The sequence below is a fragment of the Microcaecilia unicolor genome, chromosome 10 (assembly GCF_901765095.1).
Source record: "Microcaecilia unicolor chromosome 10, aMicUni1.1, whole genome shotgun sequence".
Lineage (NCBI taxonomy): Eukaryota > Metazoa > Chordata > Amphibia > Gymnophiona > Siphonopidae > Microcaecilia > Microcaecilia unicolor.
In genome coordinates, this window is record NC_044040.1 from 132,656,223 (window position 1) to 132,671,179 (window position 14,957).

At 43.1% G+C, this 14,957-nt stretch overlaps 1 protein-coding gene and 1 long non-coding RNA gene across 2 annotated transcripts in view; one reads left to right on the plus strand and one right to left on the minus strand.

Moving 5' to 3' along the window:
• DTYMK (deoxythymidylate kinase) overlaps positions 1-4,480 on the plus strand; it is a 191,473-nt gene extending 186,993 nt beyond the window's left edge. The window contains exon 5 of the mRNA XM_030216631.1: positions 3,832-4,480. Within this exon, the coding sequence (XP_030072491.1) occupies positions 3,832-3,948 (117 nt within the window). The 3' untranslated portion in view covers positions 3,949-4,480. The remainder of the gene's footprint in view (positions 1-3,831) is intronic.
• Positions 652-6,887, minus strand: LOC115478955. The gene is made up of 3 exons (XR_003943598.1): positions 6,778-6,887; positions 6,475-6,478; positions 652-663 (listed from the first exon to the last, which is right to left on the minus strand). It is a non-coding gene; the product is annotated as an uncharacterized LOC115478955 (long non-coding RNA).
• Positions 6,888-14,957: the final 8,070 nt, after the last annotated feature.

Below are 14,957 nucleotides of genomic sequence, written 5' to 3' on the forward strand. Positions count from 1 at the left end.
AACTCAATGCCTGATACTCACCTCCCAATACAACATGAACGAATTTACCGCTATGAACACCCCAAAATTAAACCTTCCAATCTCAGAAACGCTAAAAATCCTTGGAGTCACTATCGACCGCCACTTAACACTCAAAACTCATGCAAACAATACAACCAAAAAGATGTTCTACTGCATGTGGAAACTGAAAAGAATAAGACCATTCTTCCCAAGATCCGTCTTACGCTGCCTAGTGCAATCCCTCGTATTAAGCCATCTGGATTACTGCAACTCACTATACGCAGGTTGCAAAGAGCAAATACTGAGGAAACTTCAAACAGCCCAGAATACAGCAGCCAGACTCATCTTCGGAAAACCAAAATATGAAAGTGCAAAACCCTTACGAGAGAAGCTACACTGGCTTCCACTCAAGGAACGCATTACTTTTAAAGTATGCACATTAATCCACAAAATCATTCATGGCGAAGCTCCAGCCTACATGTCTGAGTTAATAGACCTACCACCCAGAAACGCCAAAAGATCATCCCGAACTTTCCTCAACCTCCACTTCCCTAATTGCAAGGGCGTAAAATACAAGACGCTACACGCGTCAACCTTTTCTCACGTGGGCACGCAGTTCTGGAACGCACTGCCGCGCAACCTGAGAACGATCCATGAGCAAACCTCCTTCCGCAAATTACTGAAGACCCATCTTTTGGAAAAAATTTACGGAAAGAACCAAACCACATAAAGTCCACACTCACTGTTCACTAATGCATCAATACATCCACTTCTGAACTCTCATCCCCCGTTGTCTCACCTCACTCATACCTTTACTCACAGAAATATGTATACCATACATAATGCCCTTTTAACCTCCCGCTGTCTCCTTCCAATGTTTCAAGGTTTTGTTCCAGTGTTTATATTACTTAACAACACTTTGATTGTCTTGTATAACTCTTCACAATGTAATCCATAACCAAGTTGTAACAAATTGTATTTCCATCATTCATATCGTATTGTAAGCCACACTGAGCCCGCAAAAAGGTGGGAAAATGTGGGATACAAATGCAATAAATAAATAAAATAAAATACCTTCTCCAGACATTACTGCTTGACTGTGGCTGCTCGGGCGGAGGCCCGGTTTGGAGCTTCAGTGTTGCGGTCAGGGATTTCTGTGTCCCGCCCTGGGTGAGTACTGCTTCGGTACATCCCACCAGTCTATGGATTGATCAGCATGATGATATGGGAGGTAAAATTATGTATCATACCTGATAATTTTCTTTCCATTAATCCATAGTTGATCAATCCATAGCCCCTCCCAGATATCTGTACTGTTTATATTCTGGTTGCATTTCAGGTTTAAGTTTAGTCTTCAGTTCCTGTTCAGGAGGACTTCGTGTTCAAGTTTTTTCAATTGGATTCTTCAGGAGTTGAGACGATTTACGGGGCTGGATTGAGACCTAAATTCTGCCGGCGCTCCCTCCCGCTTCGTGCGGCTGTAGGGCAGCTTTGTACCCCTCCCACTTCGGCGGTGTTAGGGTCAGTCAGCTCCTCCCGCGGTTGCGGTTGCAGGATAAGCCAGATCCCCCCACATCGGCGGGTGTGGTGTCCCTCCCCCGCTCCGCGGGGATGAGCTGGACGGATTCCCCTCCCCCACTTGTGTGGGGATGAGCTGGGTTAATTCCCCTCCCCCGTTTCGGCGGTGGTGAGCTGGGCAGAGTGTCCCTTTGTGGGTGTAATTCTCTAAGTGCTGAGTCCTGCGGATGGAGCTTTGATATCGACATACTGAGGAGTTTCCGGCAGCACATGACCACATATAGGGGGAGGCAAAAGGATTGCTCTCTATCTCCACCTGCTGGTAGATGGACACAACCCACCAGTTTATGGATTGATCAGCTATGATTAATGGAAAGAAAATTATTAGGTATGATACATAATTTTACCTTGCTGGCTCGTTAGGTTTAGTGCATCTGGCCCTTAGAGAGTTTGTGGGCATCCTTGGGTAAATTGGGTAGGACGATCACTCACTTATATCGGTTTATCAGGGACCATGATTTTGTGAAGTTACCCTATATGTCTACCTGGGAAAAAGATTTGGGATGTGAATTGAGTGTGGCCGAATGAAAGAGAGTGTCAAGAGGTGAAAAAAGCATCTATATGTGTTTTAATCAAAGAAAATGCTTTTAAAGTGTTAAGCAGGTGGTACTACATGCCTGATAGGATAAAAGTTATGTTTCCTGGTTCCACCGATCAATGTTGGAGATGTGGTTCTGGTACAGGGACCTTTTTTCACATTTGGTGAACTTGTCCATCGTTGCAGAGCTTTTGGCAAGTGATGGCTAGACATTTGTCTAACACTTTGGATATCTCGTTTCCTTGTGATCCTACGTGGTACCTTCTTGGTTGGAGCAATCGCAGAAGATTAAAATGGCAGTGTCGTATCAAACGGCTCTGTCTGGCTGCTGCAAAGACAAGCATTGTTTCTCACTGGAAACAGAACAGTGGACCTACGGTACACAGTTGGTTTGTGAAAATAAAACTAGTAGCAGAATTGGAGAAGTTGACAGATCGCGGATTAGGGCGTTAAGATCCCACTGCAGAGGAATGGACACATTTGGACCAACTATTGAGAGAACTTTAATGGTTTAGGGTGGGGGGGTTGCAAATTTGTTTGGAGGGTTTTAAGGGGGTGGGAGGATACTTGGGGGATATTGGGGACTATAAAACTGAAATTGGTGATAGACACGTGATGTGGGAACTTCACCTTGATATCAAGGGGTAGGTACTGTATTAATATGAAACAATGTTGAGATATGTATCACTCTTGATGCGATTTGTTATCACTTTAACATTTTCAATAAAAATTTAAAGTTTAAAAAAAATTGTTTTCCATATAATTAATAAACAGTTTTGGTTGAGGGGTTTTCTGACGGATGTTAGAAGCTGTGAACTGTGGTTTGAATGGTATGATATTTCACTGTGGAGTCATTTTATTGATACCACAGCCATCTGAGGTCTTTTCCCCTACCATTCCGTTGTGGTGTTGAATTATAGTGAGTTAGCTTTTCCCTCTTTGTTTTGAATTGAGTTTATGCATTTTTTGAGTGATATTTCCTTTCTATATTTTGTTACTTTTTTTTTTTGTTACATTTGTACCCCGCGCTTTCCCACTCATGGCAGGCGCAATGCGGCTTACATATACAGGTACTTATTTGTACCTGGGACAGTGGAGGGTTAAGTGACTTGCCCAGAGTCACAAGGAGCTGCCTGTGCCTGAAGTGGGAATCGAACTCAGTTCCCCAGGACCAGAGTCCACCACCCTAACCACTAGGCCACTCCTCCACTCAATTTTTAACTGAACATATTAGTGTTCTACCACACTCTTAGCTCAGATGACTGTCCAAGGGGTTTAGTTCTGAGAACATTATGGAATGAAAATGTAAAATATCAAATTGATAAATAGGTGTGAAAGGAATTGAATTGGTAAGTACATAGTATTTCATTCCTTATTCAACTGTTTGAGGGTTTTGTTTTGGGTTTTTTTTGGTCTCTGTCTTTTAGCTATGATGGTTTTGTATAGGCTGAAGATGTTCTGACGACTGTCATTACAGTTTGGACAAAAGTAATAACATACAGTGAGGGCAGCATGTATAAAGGAGCCCTTCCTAATTTTTGTTGTATCCCCACTTGCTGGTGAAGGTGTGGGCTATCTTCAGTATAACATCAAGAAACCTAACTAGCAGATAAAATATATTTAGAAGGTTAGACTTTCCAGAAAAGGACATTAAAGACAGATATAAGAACATATTTTTGTTTTTAACATTTTGGTTTTCTTTTATGTGAGAACAGGTGGTTGATGCTTCAAAGAACATAGAAGATTTGCATAAGGAGATTCGTTCGCTTTCTGAAGATGCCATACAAGAGGCTCAAGATAAGCCCCTAGGAGAGCTCTGGACAGAAGAATGATGTTTGAAATTATCTGTTCTACTCGTACACATTTGATATGGGACAGAAAAAGCAGCTCTTCAAGCTAATGCTCACCTTCTCACTTAAACACAACAGTTATTCCCAACTCTCTTGCCTGTCTAATGAACAACTGGTTGTCTAGATATCGATCTTTGTAGATTTTCCATCTTCTATGGCTCTGTGTTCTAAGGAAATTTCAAGTGCTCTAACAAAACTAAAAGCAAAGGACAGCCAGAGTACAGGGGAGAGAATGGAAAATGGTTCCTGTGTTTAGGTTTGGCTTAAACTATATGCTACAGTATCAGAAAATGAGAAAAACAAGCTACCCTTTCTATATTAGTTGAAACTTTTTACTTAAATCTGAAGAGCTAACAAAGCATATTTTATGGTTACTTCTGAAATTATGTCTCTGATGTTAGTCTGACGCTTATTTTTAAAACTACATTTGAGTATTTCTTGCTCTTTCTTTGCTCAGTATGGTTGTAAAATCATGTTTTTAAGTGTTATAATAAAACTTCCACATCCTACCCTAGCTTCCTCCAGCTCCCAACTTTTTCATCAAAAAGCCAGCTTTTATGATACTGCTACCAGTATTAGACACTGGGACTTATTTTCAAAGCACTTAGACTTAACAAAGTTCTATAGATAACTATGAGACTCATTTTCAAAAGAGAAAAATGTCCAAAAAGTGGCATAAATCTGTATCTGGACATTTTTCTCACAAAACATCCAAATTGGTATTTTCAAAACCAGTTTTTGGATGTTTTTCTTTGAAGTCCATCAGAAGTACGTTCAGATCACAAGGGGACATGTTAAGGGCGGATCTGGACATTTGTAACACGTGGACATTTTTCTGCCATAATGGAACAAAAAAAAACATCCAGGGCTATAAGTTGGAAATTTTGGTCTGGACCTGTTGTATTAACAAACAATACTCTTCAAGTGTCCAAATAATATATGCCTAACACACTTTAAATACAAAATCTTTTTTATATACAAAATTTTTTCACATCTCATATAGGTTTTCCATCAACTCATTCAATTGACCTCAGCGATGTTCATTGCCAATGATAGTTATCTTATATGGCAATGTTAACAATTGCCAATTTGCCATATAAGATAACTATCATTGGCAATGAACATCGCTGAGGTCAATTGAATGAGTTGATGGAAAACCTATATGAGATGTGAAAAAATTTTGTATATAAAAAAAATGTTGTATTTAAAGTGTGTTAGGCATATATTATTTGGACACTTGAAGAGTACAATTTGATATTACTGGTGTCTTAACAAGTGGTTGCCATTTTGTTTGAAGTTGTATTAACAAATAAGCCATAAAAAAGTGCCCTAAATGATCAGGTGACCACTGGAGGGGAATCAGGGATGACCTACCCTTACGCCCCCTGTGGTCAGTAACTCCCACCCCCAAAATATGACTAAAAACATTACTTACCAACCTCTATGCCAGCCTCAGATGTTATACTCAGGTCCATTAGAGCAGCATACAGGTCCCTGGAATGGGCTAGTTGTGGGTGCAGTGCACTGCAGGGGACCCAGGCCCATACCCTTGTAGTGGAAACTGTGAGCCTTCCAAAATTCACCAGAAACCTACTGTACCCACATATAGCTGCCCCTTCACCCATAAGGTCTGTTGTAGTGGTGTACAGTTGGGGGGGGGGGGGTTGGGGGGGCTCAGCAGTCAAGATAAGGGAGCAACAGTGAGATGTGTACCTGAGAGCATTGCGCCTCATTGCTGACCCTTTCTCTCCTGGGATGTCTGTGTGGCCAGTCTACTAAGAATGCTGGCTCCTCCTACATCCCAGTGGCTTGATTTTGTGTATTTTTCACTTAGACCTTTTTTTTTTTTTTTTTTTTTTTTTTCAAAAATGGATCAAAAATATAAACGCAAGAGCACATAAAAATCTAGTGAATAGCCATTTTTGAAAAAAAAAAATCTTTTTCTGTTTTGAAAATGGCTATATTTCACACTTGAATTTTGGACGTTTTTAGCAAAACGTCCAAAATTAGACTTAGACGTTATATTGAGATTGCCCTTCTATGTAACTTTGTAAGTCGGAGTGCTTTAAAACCAGCTTTAATCTTATCTGTATTTAGTTCCTCCTGTACAATGGTTTAAGTCTTTGGTGCTTCTGAAATTAGATTTGCTGTAATCATATCACTGAAACACATATGACAAATGCTGTTTGGAAGCACAGCTCTGTGCATGAGACAGTGATACTATTTGACAAGTGTGTGAATCTTTGATTTGTTCAGTTTACTACTCTGTCTAGTTTGTTTCTTTATGCTAAATGATAGATACCATCAGATTATGTGACTCCTGATGTAGCTGCTCCTAACTTTGCCAAAAGACGGCCTGTGTCAACTCTGTGTTGTACACATCATCAAATATTTACTCTGGAACCCTATCTGTTCGTGGGATGCCACGTAAGAGTAAAGAAAACCTTAAGGTGCAGACTAAGTCCAGAGGTGCTCTCTTATTAATCCCAGTTTTCAATAATTCTTCACAAGGCTGTATGCTGACTTTCAAATATCCAGTCCTTATACATTGTGTTGTATACCCCCCTATGTTGAAATCTTAGCCATAGATTTTGACTGAATTTGAAAATCTGCTTGTTCTGAACAGAGCTATTGAAGTCTTAAAAATTGGTATTATGGCAAATTGGTTTTGATGTGTCTGGTGTAATAGCTTGAAAAATGTAAATAAATATTTTTATCTGTAGGTTTTCTATAGTAAAAAACAGATAGTGATCTTTCTTAATGAGGATGTCCAAAAAGGAAATTTCATTCTGATCAAACTGCATATGAAACCTAAGATCGTTCAGTGTCATCCTTCCAGAGAATGAAGACGTCATCTATATATCTCTTGTACATACAAATTTCAGACTTAAATGGATGTTGTTCAAGATTAAGTTTTTCAAACTTTGTGTCATGTCTGTGGTCGTGACCCCTCTCAGACTTACCTTATTTCTGGGGGTCAGCTTCTGAGCTGGCTTCTGTCTGTCCTTTCTGAGTTCTGTCTCTGTGTGCTGGCTGCTTCCAGCGTGGCTCTAATTACTCCACTATGCTGCACCTGTGTATGTTGAGCCTTCAGTATGCTTTCTGCCTGCTTCTTGGTTTGTGCTCCCCTCGCCTTCTGGTGACCAGAACCGGTGGCTGCCGTAGACTGTCTTGCTGTCCCTACCCATTCCAGGCTTCAGCCCAGTCTGGTCTGGATCTTCCAGGCTGCCAGACTTGCCTTTCTTGTTTGTGCCTGAACAGCACCCATAGTTGCCTTGAGATTGCTGCAGCTGAGCCTTAGGTGCTGATGGGCTTTATTAATTACCTAGAAACTTCTGTGTTTGCCTTTGCATCGCCTAAGGTCCCTGGTATGCTGGTGTGCTCTGTGCACTTCTGCCTTGCCCAGTTTATTGTCTGATATTCTTGCCTGATTCTAGTCTTTGTGTAGTTTATCTTGTACTGTATTGCTTGTTTCCCAGTCTTGTTTCTTGTTTGTATTTCTCTGTCTAGTTCTTGGTTGTCTGTGTTTCTTGTTTAGTGGCTGCGTGGCAGCTTTCAGTTCTGTCTCTTACCTGTCTGTGTTTCTTTTCTTTGTGGCTGCTTTGCCGCTTTCAGTCCTGACCCTTAAGCCTGTCCATTTGCTGCCTAGTGTAGTATTGTCTGTCTGTGAGTCCTAGCCCAGTTTCCTGCCTTGCTGCCCATGTTTATTCCTTTCCCCTCTGACCCTTACCCTGTTCAGCCTAGTTGTGTCCAGTTCCTGCCCTGTCCGGTAAGCCTTGCTGGCCACCTGCACCCCAGGGGCTCAACTCCTGGGGAAGGGTGGTCAAGTGCAGGTGAAGTCTAGCTGTCCCTGCCAGAATTCTGCCTTGTCTCTGGTGTGGGGTGGTTTTGCCTGCCGCTGCCGCTCGGCAGTGGCCCAAGGGCTCACGAACCCAGGTTGTGCCTTGAAAACGTGACACTTTGCAACATATACATTATGTCAGGGTCTATCGAGGCCCCCATAGCATTTTCTTTTAATCTGCTACTAAAATTTACAATTGAAATAGTTCTTTGTCGGGGGAATTGTTGCCTGGATCAGGATTAACCTATTTAGAATACATCTCTGTGTTATTCTGTTAGCCAGAGTTTCTTCAGTGAATAATCAGAGTTTCAGTTATGGAGTGTTCATATAGAGCTTCGATGTCCAGTGTGACCAGATACAGATCTGTAAGGTCTCCATTAAAATCTTTTAAAAGGATAATCCCATACATACGATGTAATCTGAAGAAGATAGGGTCTCAAGAAAGTCCACAAAATTAGACAATGGTTCTAACACGGATCCATTAGCAGAAACTATAGGTCTCCCGGGGGGTCAGTTATAGATTTATGAATCTTTGGCAGCATGTATATGGTGGGCACCACCAGATGTTCTACAGTAAGATAGCTCTTCTCAGGCATAAAGAAACCCATTTTGTTGGCCTAATCGACTACTTTTAGGATTTTAGACTTTAAATTATCCATGGGATCTTTGTCAAGTGGTACATAAAATTGTGTCAAAGATCTGTCTTAAAATTTTCTGGACATATTTCTCATGATCCAACAATACAATCCCACCATCTTTGTCAGTAGGTTTAATCACCACATTTGTATTCCTGGACTTGACAAAAGTGCCTAGTATTCCTACTTGTTTAAATTGTAGAAATGACATTTCCTGCTACTTGGTTCCAATTCCTCAATATCCCTAATGACAGCTTCATTGAAGGCTGTGATCAGGGGTCAGATTGACCAGGATGGACTCGTCGTGAGTTATTTTTAATCACTGATAGTTTGAGTGAATTAGTTTTAGTTTGTGAAAAAGGTCAAATTTGTAATTTACTGTTAAGTTTAAATAAATCGATCCTTGTTTGGAAGGCATCCTGAGTGGTGGGAATGAAAGACAAACCTTTTTGTAACACTGTCTCTTCAGTAGCAGATAATACTTTCTTTGACAGGTTAAAAATGGGAACGTTTTCTACCATGGTACTTTAAGTTAAAACCCTCTGCCTCTCTCTATCTTAAATATTGTAGGGGTTGTTGATGTATTTGACCTGGTGTGGATTCCCACTGCCCAAGTTGTAAAGGGTTTCTGCTCCAAAGCTGTTCTAAAAGAGACCTTTGGGGGCCTGATGTAGGTGAAGGGCTGGTCGGGGGAGAAGTAAAAAAGTCATCATCAGACCCACTTCTAATTCTTTTATGGTTACACTCTTTAACTCCTTTATTAGGTGATGGATCTTAGTTATATCTGATTGTCTCTTGAGAGGTAGTTCTGTTGCTATTATCTTCATTATTGTAGTGGGGGGGTCTATATTTTGCCTATTGGGACGTTATGGTGTCCTAGAAATGGCTTAGGGATATATGGGTCCTCTCTTGTAGGCATCTATATCTCGCTTAAATTTATCCATCTTTCCTTTTTTAATTTCCTTTTTAATTGTAAGTTCATTAACAACAAGATCAAAGTTATTGTCATCTAACTTCTCTTTGTCTCAATTAAGGATATCATCAAGTCCAAGGAACATTTGTTTAAAATCTTGCACCATTTATCTAAAAAAAAAACTTGATCATCCTGGAACATTGTCAGTCCTTTCATGAGCCTCAGGTCATGTGGATTCCTCTGGTTTCCTCAGTATTTGAGTAGAAAATTATTTTTCACAATATCTTCATTTGTATAAGAGAAGTCCATCTATCCAAAAAGGATGCTGATGTATCCTCCTCATCCACCAGTGGATTCTGTTTCTGTCGTAATACATGTAGATGATCTTCTGGCAAACTCAAAATGTTGTCCCAAAAAAAAAAACCAATCCTTCCACAGCAACTCAGCAGTCAAGAAAAGAGTGGAAGGCAACTAAGCATGGTCCCAGGATGGCCAAAAGGTAAAGTTTATTTTTAACAGCCAAAATGTGTGTTCATAATACACTTGACAATCAATTCCCAACATAGGCCATGTTTCAGCAATAATGCCTTCATCAGGGGTCCTCAGACAATATAAATAAAAATAATAAAAACATAAATTATGTGTAATAAAAGCAACCAAAATAATAAGATAATAGTAAACAAAGAAAAGAGAAGCTGTAAAGACAACACCGCGAGTGATCATGTATAAATGTGCAATAACACAAGGGAGTGGGAACGGAGGAAGGCTAGATAAGCCTCAGGAACAATGAAGTTGAAAGTTTATTGATACGGTGTATATAAAACACTACAAAAATAACAAAATCAGTGCTCATAATTCAATATATATAAAAAAACAGTATACAATAAAATAATATTAATACTCAAAAACTCAGCAGTACACAATGAACATAAAGTTAGTGCTCAAGACTCAACATGACACCGTGTTTTGGCATGTAACGTGCCTGCCTCAGGAGTCTGATAATGAGTAAATGGAGTTAAAATACACCATGTGAACCAATGCACCATGTAAAAACAATGGTATCGAAAGTCAAAAACTCCAAGCAAAGTGAATGAACACCGACACTTGATCTCACACTTTTGGAGTATTTTGCTTTTGGGGTCTTTTACTAAACAGCAGTAAGCCCAATGCGGGTTTACCGCTCGCTAAACCAGAAGTACCGCAGCAGCCCAGCAGTAGTTCCCACCCCTAGTGTGAGCCATTTCAGGCGCTACAAAAATATTTTTATTTTTATAGTGCTGGTGTTTATCCAGCGGTAATCGGGCAGTGCTGCTTGCTGCCCAGATACCACTGGGTTAGCAAGGGAGCCCTTACCGTCTCCTCAATGGGTGGCAGTAAGTGCTGCCCCCGAAATGGCTGCGCCAGAGGGGCATGGCTTTACTGTGAAAATATTGCTCCAAAATTACCATGGCACGCTATAAACAATGAGCATGCAAATCACTTTTACATTAAGCTCATAGCAGTAATCCACAGCTTAATGCAAAATGTTACTCCCCTGGTACAAAATAAGTACCTGAATATATGTAAACCGCTTTGAATGTAGTTGCAAAAACCTCAGAAAGGCGGTATATCAAGTCTCATTTCCCTTTCCCTGTCAGTGCTTGAGCAGCGATTGGTTCAGGCACTGACAGGAAGGGTAACATTTTTTTTTTTAAGTTGCCAGTACTCTGCATTGGCCGTGATCTGCACAACCTAACATCGTCTTTCCTCAATATTTTCTTTTAACTTGCCCCGGTAGCCCACTTCCAAAAATGTCCCTGATGGCTCTTCCCTTCCTCCCAACCTAACTTAAAAAACCCTTCCTTGTGTCTAGTGGGACACCCCCACTGCCGTGTGACCACTTGCCCAGGCTCTCCCAGACCCTATAATTTAAATGAAGCAGGAGTGATGGCTGAGACGATATATCCCAGGAAAGGGAGTACCTGCTGGTGGAAGGAGCACTTTTCTAGTTTGGCAAATCATCTTCAAAATGGCAGTGCCCTGCCCAGTGTGGTGCATGCTGGGATGCATTGGGCAGGACATCACCATTTTGAAGATGACATGGCTGGTGGCAGTAGTGAGGGGGCATCACTCCTGCCTCATTTAAAATATGGGGTCTTGAAGAGCCTGGGCATGGGGTCACAGGGTAATGGGGGTCCCAACAGACACCAGGGAGCTTTTTTCACATTTAAGTTGGGTTGGGGGGAGGGGTGGGTGCCACTAGACAGCAGGTACTTTGGAAGTGGGGGGTGGGCACTAAATTACCAGAGCAAGTTTTTTTTTAATCTGTGTGGGGGGGGGGATGGGGTCAGGTTGGGAGGGGAGCCTACTGAAAGTGTTACAGAAAGCAGTCTTAGGCAAGATGGTTGTTAGAGTAAGAGAATGGGTGCCACTAGATACCCACTCCTCTCAACCAATTTATGGTTCTCCAGACCTCGCAAAATATTTTCTTTGTACAGCACATGCTTTGTACAACATGCTGCAGAATCTATTACCATGCAGTCACTTCAGAATACAGCTGCTTATTTCCTCTGCCATGCCAAAAGATATGATCATGCGATCCCTCTTCTTCACCAGCTTCATTGGCTACCGTTAAGATATAGAATTCAGTTCAAGGTTCTTATTTTGACATTTGAAACACTACATACTGGTACCCCATTTTATTTGACAGCTCTTACTATTCCATATTCCCCTGCCTGAATACTTGATTCAATTCATTATCATTGTTTGCTGCTCCCTAGTGTCCCTTGGGCAAAATGGGAGTTGACCAGGAAAGCGAATGCTACATACCTGTAGAAGGTATTCTCCGAGGACAGCAGGCTGATTGTTCTCACTGATGGGTGACGTCCACGGCAGCCCCCTCCAACCTGAAACTTCACTAGCAAAGGCCTTTGCTAGTCCTCGCGCGCCGATGCGCACCGCCCATGCACGGCCGTCTTCCCACCCGAACCGGCTCGTGTCCGTCAGTCCCATATGTAGCAAGACAAAGACAAGGGAAGACACAACTCCAAAGGGGAGGCGGGCGGGTATATGAGAACAATCAGCCTGCTGTCCTCGAATACCTTCTACAGGTATGTAGCATTCGCTTTCTCTGAGGACAAGCAGGCTGCTTGTTCTCACTGATGGGGTATCCCTAGCCCCCAGGCTCACTCAAAACAACAAACATGGTCAATTGGGCCTCGCAACAGCGAGGACATAACTGAGATTGACCTAACAATTTATCCAACTAACTGAGAGTGTAGCCTGGAACAGAATAAACATGGGCCTAGGGGGGTGGAGTTGGATTCTAAACCCCGAGCAGATTCTGAAGCACTGACTGCCCGAACCAACTGTCGCGTCGGGTATCCTGCTGCAGGCAGTAATGAGATGTGAATGTGTGGACAGATGACCACATCGCAGCTTTGCAGATCTCTTCAATAGTGGCTGACTTCAAGTGGGCCACTGACGCTGCCATGGCTCTAACATTGTGAGCCGTGACATGACCCTCAAGAGCCAGCCCAGCCTGGGCTTAAGTGAAGGAAATGCAATCTGCTAGCCAATTTGAAATGGTGCGTTTCCCCACAGCCACTCCCCTCTTGTTGGGATCAAAAGAAACAAACAATTGGGCGGACTGTCTGTTGGGCTGTGTCCGCTCCAGATAGAAGGCCAATGCTCTTTTGCAGTCCAATGTGTGCAGCTGACGTTCAGCAGGGCAGGAATGAGGACGGGGAAAGAATGTTGGCAAGACAATTGACTGGTTCAGATGGAACTCCGACACTACCTTTGGCAAGAACTTAGGGTGAGTGCGGAGGACTACTCTATTATGATGAAATCTGGTGTAAGGGGCCTGGGCTACCAGGGCCTGAAGCTCACTGACTCTACGAGCTGAAGTAACTGCCACCAATAAAATGACCTTCCAGGTCAAGTACTTCAGATGGCAGGAGTTCAGTGGCTCAAAAGGAGGTTTCATCAGCTGGGTGAGAATGACATTGAGATCCCATGACACTGTAGGACGTTTGACGGGGGGCTTTGACAGAAGCAAACCTCTCATGAAGCGAACAACTAAAGGCTGTCCTGAGATCGGCTTACCTTCTACCCGGTAATGGTATGCACTGATTGCACTAAGGTGAACCCTTACAGAGTTGGTTTTGAGACCAGAGTCAGACAAGTGCAGAAGGTATTCAAGCAGGGTCTGTGTAGGACAGGAGCGAGGATCTAAGGCCTTGCTGTCACACCAGACGGCAAACCTCCTCCATAAAAAGAAGTAACTCCACTTAGTGGAATCTTTTCTGGAAGCAAGCAAGACATGGGAGACACCCTCCGACAGACCCAAAGAGGCAAAGTCTACGCTCTCAACATCCAGGCCGTGAGAGCCAGAGACTGGAGGTTGGGATGCAGAAGCGCCCCTTCGTTCTGTGTGATGAGGGTCAGAAAACACTCCAATCTCCACGGTTCTTCGGAGGACAACTCCAGGAGGAGAGGGAACCAGATCTGATGCGGCTAAAAAGGAGCAATCAGGATCATGGTGCCTAGGTCTTGCTTGAGTTTCAACAAAGTCTTCCCCACCAGAGGTATGGGAGGATAAGCATACAGCAGGCCGTCCTCCCAATCCAGGAGGAAGGCATCCGATGCCAGTCTGCCATGGGCCTGAAGTCTGGAACAGAACTGAGGGACCTTGTGGTTGGCTCGAGATACAAAGAGATCTACCAAGGGGGTGCCCCACACCTAGAAGATCTGGCGCACTACTCTGGAGTTGAGCGACCACTCGTGAGGTTGCATAATCCTGCTCAACCTGTCGGCCAGACTGTTGTTTACGCCTGCCAGATATGTGGCTTGGCGCAACATGCCGTATCGGCGAGCCCACAGCCACATACTGACGGCTTCCTGACACAGGGGGCGAGATCCGGTGCCCCCCTGCTTGTTGATGTAATACATGGCAACCTGGTTGTCTGTCTGAATTTGGATAATTTGGTGGGACAGCCGATCTCTGAAAGCCTTCATAGAGTTCCAGACCGCTCGTAACTCCAGGAGATTGATCTGCAGATCGCGTTCTTGGAGGGACCAGCTTCCCTGGGTGTGAAGCTCATCGACATGAGCTCCCCACCCCAGGAGAGACGCATCCGTATTCAGCACTTTTTGTGGCTGAGGAATTTGGAAAGGACGTCCCAGAGTCAAATTGGACCAAATCGTCCACCAATACAGGGATTTGAGAAAACTCGTGGACAGGTGGATCACGTCTTCTAGATCCCCAGCAGCTTGAAACCACTGGGAAGCTAGGGTCCATTGAGCAGATCGCATGTGAAGACGAGCCATGGGAGTCACATGAACTGTGGAGGCCATGTGGCCAAGCAATCTCAACATCTGCCGAGCTGTGATCTGCTGGGACGCTTGTACCTGGGAGACGAGGGACAACAGATTGTTGGCCCTTGTCTCCGGAAGATAGGCACGAGCCATCCGAGAATCCAGCAGAGCTCCTATGAATTCGAGTCTCTGTACTGGGAGAAGATGGGACTTTGGATAATTTATCACAAACCCCAGTAGCTCCAGAAGTCGAATAGTCATCTGCATGGACTGTAGAGCTCCTGCCTCGGATGTGTTCTTCACC